This window comes from Nematolebias whitei, chromosome 4 (assembly GCF_014905685.2).
Source record: "Nematolebias whitei isolate Nwh7 chromosome 4, NemWhi1, whole genome shotgun sequence".
NCBI lineage: Eukaryota > Metazoa > Chordata > Actinopteri > Cyprinodontiformes > Rivulidae > Nematolebias > Nematolebias whitei.
In genome coordinates, this window is record NC_056501.1 from 49,971,794 (window position 1) to 49,984,053 (window position 12,260).

The 12,260-nt window shown below is 41.7% G+C and overlaps 2 protein-coding genes across 2 annotated transcripts in view; both read left to right on the forward strand.

Moving 5' to 3' along the window:
* fmr1 (FMRP translational regulator 1) overlaps positions 1–12,260 on the forward strand; it is a 124,861-nt gene that overhangs the window by 70,551 nt on the left and 42,050 nt on the right. The window contains exon 5 of the mRNA XM_037675427.1: positions 7,108–7,256. Within this exon, the coding sequence (XP_037531355.1) occupies positions 7,108–7,256 (149 nt within the window). The remainder of the gene's footprint in view (positions 1–7,107; positions 7,257–12,260) is intronic.
* Positions 1–12,260, forward strand: part of mmgt1 (membrane magnesium transporter 1) — a 144,615-nt gene that overhangs the window by 39,720 nt on the left and 92,635 nt on the right. The gene's annotated exons all lie outside the window — the stretch shown is intronic.

Here is a 12,260-nt window from a genome sequence, read left to right on the forward strand (position 1 = left end):
ATCTACCAAGACCCGGCCGTCCCTCTAAACTTTCATCTGGAACAAGGAGAAGACTGATCAGAGATGCAGCCAAGAGGCCCATGATCACTCTGGATGAACTGCAGAGATCTACAGCTGAGGTGGGAGAGTCTGTCCATAGGACAACAATCAGTCGTACACTGCACAAATCTGGCCTTTATGGAAGAGTGGCAAGAAGAAAGCCATTTCTCAAAGATATCCATAAAAAGTGTTGTTTAAAGTTTGTCACCTGGGAGACACCAAACATGTGGAAGAAGGTGCTCTGGTCACAGGAAACCAAAATCCAACTGTTTGGACACAATGTAAAACAATATGTTTGGCGTAAAAGCAACACAGCTCATCACCCTGAACACACCATCCCCACTGTCAAACATGGTGGTGGCAGCATCATGGTTTGGGCCTGCTTTTCATCAGCAGGGACAGGGAAGATGGTCAGAATTGATGGGAAGATGGATGGGGCCAAATACAGGACCATTCTGGAAGAAAACCTGTTTGAGTCTGCAAGAGACCTGAGACTGGGACGGAGATTTATCTTCCAACAAGACAATGATCCAAAACATAAAGACACATCTACAATGGAATGGTTCACAAATAAATGTATCCAGGTGTTGGAATGGACAAGTCAAAGTCCAGACTTGAATCCAATCCAGAATCTGTGGAAAGAGCTGAAGACTGCTGTTCACAAACACTCTCCATCCAACCTCACTGAGCTCCAGCTGTTTTGCAAAACTGACAGAGACAAACCCCAAGAGACTTGCAGCTGGAACTGCAGCAAAAGGCATCGCTACAAAGTATTAACGCAAGGGGGCCGAATAATATTGCACGCCCCACTTTTCAGTTTATTTGTTAAAAAAGTTTGACACATCCAATAAATTTCATTCCACTTTACGATTGTGTCCCACTTGTTGTTGATTCTTCACAAAAAATTTAAATTTTTTATATTTATGTTTGAAGCCTGAAATGTGGCAAAAAGTTGAAAAGTTCAAGGGGGCTGAATACTTTTGCATGGCACTATATATATATATATATATATATATATATATATATATATATATATATACCTCCAGCAGCCCACTAATGTGCATTTTTCCACTCAAGGTGTCAGAAACCGACTCCATGAGGGTGGTATGAGGGCCCGACGTCCACATATAGTGCCTGTGCTTTCAGCACAACACCATGCAGGACGATAGCCGTTTGCTAGGGAACACCAAAATTGGCAGATTCGCCATTAGCGCCCTGTGCTCTTCACGGATGAAAGTAGGTTCACAGTGAGCACATGTGACAGACTTGACAGAGTCTGGAGACACTGTGGAGAACATTATGCTGCCTGTAACGTCGTCCAGCCTGACAGGTTTGGTGGTTGTGTCATGGTGATTGGAGGCATTTTGTTGGATGGCCTCACAGCCCTCCATGTGTTAGCCAGAGGTGCCCTGACTGCCATAAGGTACTGGGATAAGATCCTCAGAACCATTGAGACCATATGCTGGTGCAGTGGGCCCTGGGTTCCTTCTTATGCATGACAATGCTAGGCCTCACGTGGCTGAAGTGTGTCAGCAGTTCCTGCATGATGAGGGCATTGATGTTATGGACTGGCCTGCCCATTCCCCAGACCTGAGTCTAGTTGAGCACATCTGGGACATCATGTTTCGTTCAGTCCACCAAGGCCACATTGTACCACAGACTGTTCAGAAGCTAACTGATGCTCTAATCCAGGTCTAGGAATATATCCCTTAGGAGAACACCCACCCTCTCATCAGGACCTTTCCCAGGCATTGCTGGGAGGTTGTACAGGCACATTGAGGCCACACACTCTACTGAGCCTCATTTAGACTTGTCCTGAGGAATATTCACTGACGTTGAATCAGCCTGTCATGTTATTTTCCACTTTCATAATGAGTATGAATCCAATTCCAGATCTCCATGGTGTAATAATTTTAATTTACATTGATATTTTTGTGTTATTTTCTTATCAATCAATTCCACTGTGCCAGCAATAAAGTTTGTCAATGAGAATATTTAATTAATTGAGGTCTAGGATGTGTTATTTTAATGTTCCCTTTATTTTTATGAGCAGTGTAAATTAAAATAAACTACTACTTGCTACTTGTACTACTGTTCCTACTTTGCGGTTTTTCACTTGTCATAGGACTTCAGGGTATGGATCTATCGTGATTAAACGAGGGTCTACTCTATATGTGTGTGTCTAGAGAGAGAGAGAGAGAGAGAGAGAGAGAGGGAGAGGGAGGGAGGGAGATAAACTTTTACAACACCAAGTTAGTTATTGGTTATGAAGCACCTGAGGAGGAGTCTGGTCTGCATGTGAAGTGTTGGATTGGTGACACCCGAAGCTACCTTTTGAGATATCAATAAGCTTGTTACTGTCCTGTGATGTTCATTAGGTTGACTTCTGGGTCCTAGCTTGCCTTGACAAGCTGATTTTTTTTTCTATCTATTTTAATATCGTTAAAACCAAAAATAGTTTTTGTTGTCATATGTTGTTTGCAACTTTTTATGAACTACTTAGTTTGGTTCAAAGCTTTGCTACAGCACACCACCTACATCCAAATGTATTTGAAGTGACGCATACAGCTTCTTATTTAAAGAGAGGTTGTGAATTCACTAACAATAAATTGACATGTACAGTTGCTGGTCATAAAATTAGAATATCATGAAAAAGTTGATTTCTTTCAATAATTCCATTCCAAAAGTGAAACTTGTATATTATATTCATTCATTACACACAAACTCATATATTTCAAAGGTTTATTTCTTTTAATGATGATGTTTATAACTGACAACTAATGAAAGCCCCAAATTCAGTCTCAGAAAATTAGAATATTGTGAAAAGGTTCCATATTGAAGACACCTTGTGCCACTCTAATCCTGCAAATTAACTCAAAACACCTGCAAAGGCCTTTAAATGGTCTCAGTCTAGTTATGTAGGCTACACAATCATGGGGAAGACTGCTGACTTGACAGTTGTCCAAAAGACGAACATTGACACCTTGCACAAGGAGGACAAAAGGTCATTGCTAAAGAGGCTGGCTGTTCACAGAGCTCTGTGTCCAAGCACACAGACAGAGAGGTGAAGATGTAGTGGTGTCAGAGCCAGCTTTGCTGCACCTTCACTACTAATTATTTAAATATAACGGATTCTCTCTCTTTCGAGTTAAATTTCTGCCATGTGACGAGATAACTGTGATGATTGTTTAAATCAGTGACACGAGACGTTAATTTCCTTTGACCCATCAGAATAAATGTGGTCATTTATTGAACAGAATCAAAATTTAACATCAAAACATGTACACGTGATTAGCTGATCTGTTTCTGATTAATAAAACTTGGCACGCTTTACTAATAAGACAACAAGACATTTCTGAAGGCATTTAGATTACTGGCAAAATAGAAGAGTTTTAAAGGAAGGGATGAAGAGAAAAGATGGGAAAAGGGGGTGTCTGTTCGGACCAGGATGGCACGCTCCTTTCAACACTAGCTCAAACCTTCGGTACACTTGGCGCGTCACGACTCGTTACCTTTGCAGAAGAAAACTCAGCTCCGGTGTTGGGTCCATTTCAACGCTACCTTCCAGCGTCTCCGGTAAGAGCGGCTGGCCATCGTCAGAAGTCATGTCGTTTACTCCGTTCAACAAACACGTGGATACACAGCAAGCTGTCAGTCCGGCAGAGTTTCCACTCAGGAGTGGAAGACTCCATCAAAGATTCAGAAGACTCACCAGACCCCAACTCGACTAGAAGACAGACTTGAAGACTAGAAGTTCCAGGAAGTATGGACTTTTAAAGAGTTCTCACTTCCGGTCACTTCAGGACTTCCTGATTGGTTGAAACAACCAACAGGGGGTGGTTCTAATGATGTCAGAGGGTTATTAAAAGTCACAGAGAGTGCAAGAATGTTTAGGAACGTTTAGTGCAGACAGGGAAATGTTTTGAGGAAGTGAGAAACTTTGCAGGTGCCAGTTGCTCTTTTTACTGTCTGCTAGGTTTAAAAACAATACACTTTGTTCTAATATCTTCTTTCTGACTGTCTCTGACTTTTGACCGACATCACTACTTCTCATTCAGACAGAAGATCAAAATGCATAATTACTTTGTAAATAGACATTTAACTTGATTTCTAATTTAAACGAGGATTAAAAAAATAATCATTAATACTGTTTCACAGTTTATTTAAAATGAGTGGTTCAACATTTAGAAATGGTATGAACTAAACACACTTTTAATTTATCAAGATATTGTAAAATAGTAATGATAATATAAAAAGAAGAGTGTTCTTTCAATTGATTACTTCAGGATACAATTAGACAGTCTCTGGATGAGCTAATTTGTATTTCTGGATTCAAATCAATGAAATAACAGTTCCTGTCCCATGAAGGTCTTCAGAGGCAGGTTTTGGTCGTAGGCCTAGTTCACTACAAAGGGAAGGAACAGCTGTGGTAGAACGTGTATAGACAATAGGTTAACCGCACCCTGGAGAGGATTGTGAAACAAAACCAATTCCAAAAAGTGGGGGAGATTCAAAAAGAGTAGACTACATCTGGAGTCAGTGCTTCAAGAACCACCACGCTCAGACATATGGTAAGTGGACTGCACTTATATAGTGCCTTTCTATCTTATCAAGACACTCAAAGCACTTTACACTACAATCTGTGCCTCATTTACCCATTCATGCAGCACTCTACTAGATCGCTACAAAGCTAATTGAACAAATCATTATAAAGAGACTAATCAGTGCTTTAGATCACATTCATACACCATCGGAGGCAATGAGAGGTTCAGTGTTTTGTCCAAGGACACTTTAGCTTGGTGGATTTGAACCCCCAACACTTGCATTGGAGGACAACTGTTCTAACCATTCATCCACAGCCACCTCAGACATATGCAAGACATGGGTTTCAGCTGTTGCATTCCTTGCATCAAGCCACTCTTGAACAAGAGACAGCATCAGAAGCATCTCGTCTGGGATTGCTGCTGAGTGGTCCAAAGTTATGTTCTCTGGTGAAAGTAAATTTTGCATTTCCTTTAGAAATTGTTGGGGTAACTTCACCCTACTGAGTCGTTGATCAAGGAGGTACCTTCAGGAGACTTAACCTTCAGTTTAACACATTTTCACACCATTAAAAGAGTACATGTACAATATCAAAACCAAATGCATTTGGGAGACAATCAAATGAGTACGTCACCTGGATTCTAGCGAGCTGAAAACCCCAAATTGTCTGAAGCTGTAAGCACGTGCAGTGGATTATAAAGCTATCCTAGTCATACTTCTTTCTGGGGTGTATTCTATTCCAATTGGTTGAAACTATTAACATTGAGGGAGGGGTTCTTCTTGTATTGGTTGAACTAGTTACCACCTTCCTGCCCTCTTCTGCCTTGAGTATCGGACCCTCCCATGCACTCCTGTTTTGGTTGGACCAGTTTTAAACTACTTTTGAGCGGTTCTGAGTAAAATGTTGACCAAACATAAAACCATAAAGTGAGTGCATATTGTTTTCCTTATCTAGGCTTGTAAGCAAAAGCCAAGCACACTGTGTTCTTATAAAAGCCAAGTAATTTCCTTCAAATTCAAGGTTCCAGAGTCTGGAGGAAGAGAGGAGAGGCACAGAATCCATGTTGTTTAGGTCCAGTGTCAAGTTTCCACAATTAGTGATGGTTTAGGGTGCCATGATATATGCTGGTGTTGGTCCACTGTGTTTTCTGAGGTCCCAGGTCAATGCAGCTGTCTGCCAGGAAGTTTTAGAGTATTTCATGCTTACTGCTGCTGACCAACTTTATGGAGATGCAGATTTCATTTTCCAACAGGACTTGGCACCTGCACACAGTGCCAAAGCTACCAGTACCTGGTTTAAAGACCATGGTATCCCTGTTCTTAATTGGCCAGCAAACTCACCCAACCTTAACCCCATAGAAAATGTATGGAGTATTGTGAAGAGGAAGATGCAATACACCAGACCCAACAATTCAGAAGAGCTGAAGGCCACTATCGCAACCTGGGCTCTCGTAACACCTGAGCAGAGACACAGACTGATCGACTCATTGCCACACTGCATTGATGCAATAATCCTGGCAAAAGGAGCCCCAACTTAGTATTGAGTGCTGTACATGCTCATACTTTTCATGTTCATAATTTAAAGTTGGCCAGCATTTCTAAAAATACCATTTTTAATTGGTCTTAAGTATTATTCTAATTTTCTGACATCCTGAATTTGGGATTTTCATTAGTTGTCAGTTATAATCAACATTAAAAGAAATAAACATTTGAAATATATCAGTCTGTGTGTAATGAATGAATATAATATACAAGTGTCACTTTTTTAATGGAATTACTGAAATAAATCAACGTTTTCATGATATTCTAATTTTATGACCAGCACGTGTACGTGCACAGTACATGGCTCATGAGTACAGTAGTCCCTCGCTACGTCACGGTTTGTTTATCGTGGACTCGCTCTGTCACGATTTTTCAAAATAAGGTTGGTCATGACACACACTTGACTGATTAATCGATGAGCTGCACGATCAGCATGGAATTTTTATTTAAAATAAGCTGTTTTAAATTATTTAGCACCTGCTGCACGTTTGTGCAGCCCATACTGCAGGATAAGTTTCCTGCTGCAGCTGATCATCTGTTCTTCATGCACAGCGCTGAAGTGGGCGTGGCCAAGAACGCTTGCAGGTGGCAAATAGCAGACAAGGCAGGGAGCTGAAATTATGACATTCTGTGCTCTTCTAGAAATTAAAGAGTTTTTAGAAACATGCGGTTTTTCACTTATCGCGGGGCTTCGGGGTATGGATTCCCCATGATAAACGAGGGACTGCTGTATGCACATTGTCGATAAAAATTGCTTCAAGATGGATACTTGAGGAACTCCATGAATTTCAGTGGCTGTAGACTAAAACAAACTTTCTATTTTAACAGAAAGCTATAATTCTACCTACACTTTTTACAAAAATGTTTCCTCTCAATATTTTTATGACATGTACTGACATGTATTGATTGCTACTGTTTTTATTATCATTCTTGTTTAATATTTTACAGTTGGAGTATTTTAACCTGATTTTCTTGTGTTTCTAGTTTTACGTAATAGAGTATGCTGCATGTGATGCCACATTAAATGAAATTGTGACACTGGAGAGGTTACGGCCAGTCAATCCAAATAAACCAGCTACTAAAAACACCTTCATTAAGATCAGACTGGATGTGCCTGAAGATCTACGACAGATGTAAGTTTTAAATGAGCATATTCATTTTTATACTGTTCTAAGTTTAAGTACCGGTACTATAACGTAGGGGTTCTCAAACTTTTTTGGTTCAGGGACCCTTACAGGGGAGACAAAGTTTCAGGGACCCGTCATAACCCTCATGTTTATTACCGTATTTTTCGGCCTATAAGTTGCAGGGGTTTTTTTTGCATAATTTACATTCCCTGTGACTTACAGACCGAAGCAACATTTTATGGATTTTTTTCCCATATTTATAAAACATTTTTTGGCTGAGAAAATGACCGTTTTCGTTCATTCTGCCTGGAAAGAAAAAAAGAGCAGTACCACTTTCAGCCACTTAATGGCAGCAGAGTAGTAATAGTTATATGGCATACTGTTGTATTATGTAATAGGTAAACGTGACTATAATGACAATTCAAAAAAGTTCAAGACAAAAACATCCATCCATCCATTTTCTTTACCCGCTTATTCCATTTCGGGTCACGGGGGTCGCCGGTGCCCATGTCCAGCAATCACTGTGCTAGGGGCGGGGTACACCCTGGACGGGTCGCAAGTCCATCACAGGGACACATAGAGACAAATGAGACAAACAACCATTCACTTTCTCACTCACACCTAGGGACAATTTAGAGTTACCAATCAGCCTAACATGCATGTTTTCGGGCTGTGGGAGGAAACCGGAGTACCCGGAGAAAACCCACGCATGCACGGAGAGAACATGCAAACTCCACCCAGAAAGGCCCCTGGACCGGGGTTTGAACCAGGGACCTGCTCGCTGAGAGGCAGCAGCTCTACCAGTTGCGCCACCGTGCTGCCCCAAGACAAAAACAATTGGACTTTATTTATTATACTTTATACTTAATTGTTTTTTTTCTTGAACTTGTTTGAATTTACCATGTCCTGGATGACTGAGAATCTTCACCCGCTATTAATGACTCAATCGGCCTGCCATAATTTCCCCACCTTCAATCTGCTCATTGTTTGGAACCATCAAAACAGCTGCACCGCCCCGGCGAAATGCAGCTAATTTGACCATTGAAGTGCATTTATTAAGCAAATGTTAGACTGAGACACAACTTTGCTATAATTTCGAGCAAACAAATAATTGTTTAGGTGCTTTTCTTGTTAAATTTCAGAGAAACGAGCCGCATTCCTCCTTGATTTTTTTTCTCCCTCTGCGCATTCACGGAGCACAGAGGCAGCAAAACTATTTTTGAAATACAGCTGATTTGACCATTGAAGTGCATTTATTAAGCAAAACGTTACACTGAGACACACCTTTCTATAATTTCGAGCAAACAACAATTAAAATAATTAGGTGTTTATCTTGCTAAATTTGTACAGTGACTCGTCGCGTGCACGCGTTTCCTTCTGCGTATCTGGTTTTGATATACAGCTGGTTTGACCATCAAAGTGCATTTATTAAGCAAACGTTAAATTGATGCACACATTTAATATAATTTTGAGCAAACAAATAATTGTTTTGAGGCGTTTATCTTGTTACATTTTCACAGCAACTTGTCGCACGTATGCGTTTACTTCCGCATATCAGGTTTTGAAATACAACTGATTTGACCATCATAGTGCATTTATTAAGCAAATGTTAGATTGAGACGCACATTTAATATAATTTCGAGCAAACAAATAATTGTTTTTAAGTGTTAATCATTGTTGAAGTATTGGATACTAAGGATTATTGTGCTGCACTTTTCTTAGACCCGTCTAAAGCTTTTGACACTGTGGACCATGACATCTTGTGTCATAAACTCTCAGGAATTGGTTTCTCAGATCACACCATTGGTTGGTTCTCTAACTATCATTCAGATCAGAGGCAATGTGTTCAACATAATGGTATTTATGGGGGAGTGGTGACGCAGAGGTTAGAAGATGGGCCTGTGATCGGAAAGTCGCAGATTCAACTCCCGGTACTGTCAACATGAAAATAATGTGGGTGGAAAAGGTGAAACACCTGCCTACACCCTCATTCGCCCCACTCTGGGCCCCTGAGCACTGCCCTTAACCCCCACCATGTGCTCCCTTAACAGGTCTCGTTTGAAAATGAGTTCTTGTGACTAAATGATACTGCCTGTAAAAATAAAGGTTAAATGAAAAAAAAATTCCTCCAGTTATTTAAGTCAACAATGGTGTACCACAAGGCTGAGTCTTAGGACCTACCCTCTTTACAATCTACATAGGTAATATAGGTCACAGCATCCTTACACTTCTATGTTGATGACACAGTTGTTTATTGTCGAAAACAGCACTGCTCCTCCTGAATCCAAGGTTCGACTGTCGCGACGGATCCTCCTTTACTGAACCCCCAAATAGACCTTACCAGGGAGGCTTAAGAGCGTGATCCCCCTGTAGTGGGAACACACTCTACGGTCCCTCTTTTTGAATAGGGGGGACCACCACCCCAGTTTGCCAATCCAGGGGAACTGCCCCAGATGTCCACGCAATATTGCAGAGTTGTGTAAGCCAACACAACCTCACAACATCTAGAGCCTTAAGGAACTCCGGGCAAATAATCATACACCCCTGGGGCCCTGCCACTGAGGAGCTTTTTAACCACCTCGGTGACCTCAGCACCAGAGATTGGAGGGCCCGACCCAAAGTCCCCAGGTTCCGCTTCCTCAGTGGAAGACATGCCAGTGGGATTGAGGAGGTCTTTGAAGTATTCTGCCCACCGACCCACGACATCCCGAGTTGAGGTCAACAGCACACCACCTCCACTATAAATAGTGTTGGTGGCATACCTCTTTCCCCCCGTGACACCGGATGGTGGACCAGAATCGCCTTGAAGCCGTACGGAAGTCATTTTCCATGGCCTCTTCGAACTCCTCCCATGTCCGAGTTTTTCCTCAACAGCCACTCGAGCCGCATGCCGCTTGTACTGTCGGTACCCATCAGCTGCTTCTGGGGTCTCACAGGCCAAAAAGGCCTGATAGGACTCCTTCTTCAGCCTGACAGCATCCCTCACCGCTGGTGTCCACCACCGGGTTTGAGGGTTACCGCTGCAACAGGCACCAACAACCATGTGGCCACAGCTCCGATAAGCCACCTCGACAATAGAGGCACGGAACATGGCCCACTCTGTATCGGTGTCCCCTGCCTCCCCCGGAACGTGTTTGAAGCTCTCTCGGAGGTGGGAGTTAAAGCTCCGTCTCACGGGAGACTCTGCCAGATGTTCCCAGCAGACCATCACAATATGTTTGGGTCTGCCAGGTCTGACCGGCATCTTCCTCCACCATGGGAGCCAACTCACCACCAGGTAGTGGTCAGTGGACAGCTCTGCCCCTCTCTTCACCTGAGTGTCCAAGACATGCGGCCCCAGATCAGATGAGACAACATCAAAGTCGATCATTGAACTGCGGCCTAGGGTGTCCTTGTGACAATAGCACATATGGACACCCTTATTATTGAACATGGTGTTTGCCATGGATTGTCCATGACGAGCACAGAAGTCAAATAACAGAACACCACTCAGGTTCAGATCAGGGGGGGGCATTCCTCCCAACCACACCCCTCCAGGTCTCACTGTCATTGCCCACATGAGCGTTGAAGTCCCCCAGTAGAACAAGGGAGTCCCCAGGAGGCGCACTCTCCAGTACCCCCTCCAAGGGCTCCAAAAAGGGTGGGTAATCTGAACTGCTGTTTGACACATAAGCTTGGTATGGGGGGGGGGTATAAGGGTTGAATTTCTCATTAATCATATTTAACCCCCCTTCCTCTAAAGATTTACATCAGCTCTTCTAATATAATGGCATCTGTTTCTCCAAATGAAAGTAAAATTGTCCTGATTTATTTTCTTTATCATTTAATCAGATATGGGCAATGAATAAGCTGGGTAAATAAGCAGAGATAAATTTTCTATTTTACTGAGTAGAACACGTCCAAAAAAAGATAAATCTCTTTGGAGCCAAATGTTGAGAATAACTTTATTACTCTGGATTTTAGTTTCTATGTTGGAGGCTTCAATTAATTTTTTATCTTTTGAAATATTAATTCCTAAATATTTCACTTCTTTTTTAATTGGGTTCATGTCAGAATGAATGTTGTCAAAGGCCTAGCTCTAGCGCCTCTAGTGGCCAAAAAAGGCAGTGCTCTTGTCAGAATGAATGGTCATATCTCAGTCAAAAATTGGGTTAAAAATATGGGGGAAAATTCATAAGTCGCAGGGTATGCAAATTAGGCAAAAAGGTGCGACTCATATGTCGGAAAATACGGTATATCCATTCATTACACACAGACTGATATATTTCAAATGTTTATTTCTTTTATTGTTGATGATTATAACCGACAACTAATGAAAACCCCAAATTCAGTCTCTCAGAAAATTAGAATATTGTGAAAAGGTTCAAAGTATTGAAGACACCTGGTGCCACAGTCTAATCTGCTAATTAACTCAAAACACCTGCAAAGGCCTTTAAATGGTCTCAGTCTAGTTCTGTAGCTACACAATCATGACTTGACAGCTGCTGACCAACTTTAAGGAGATGCAGATGTCATTTTCCAACAGGACTTGGCACCTGCACACAGTGCCAAAGCTACCAGTACCTGGTTTAAGGACCATGGTATCCCTGTTCTTAATTTGTCAGCAAACTTGCCTGACCTTAACTCCATAGAAAATGTATGGAGTATTGTGAAGAGGAAGATGTGATACACCAGAGCCAACAATTCAGAAGAGCTGAAGGCCACTATCAGAGCAACCTGGGTATTTGCCCCCCTTGAACTTTTCAACCTTTTGCCACATTTCAGGCTTCAAACATAAAGATATAAAATTTAATTTTTTTGTGAAGAATCATCAACAAGTGGGACACAATCGTGAAGTGGAACGAAATTTATTGGATGTGTCAAACTTTTTAACAAATAAAAAACTGAAAAGTGGGGCGTGCAATATTATCGGGCCCCTTTACTTTCAGAGCAGCAAACTCAGTCCAGAAGTTCAGTGAGGATCTATGAATGATCCAATGTTGTCCCAAATGACTGAGGATGATAAATAGA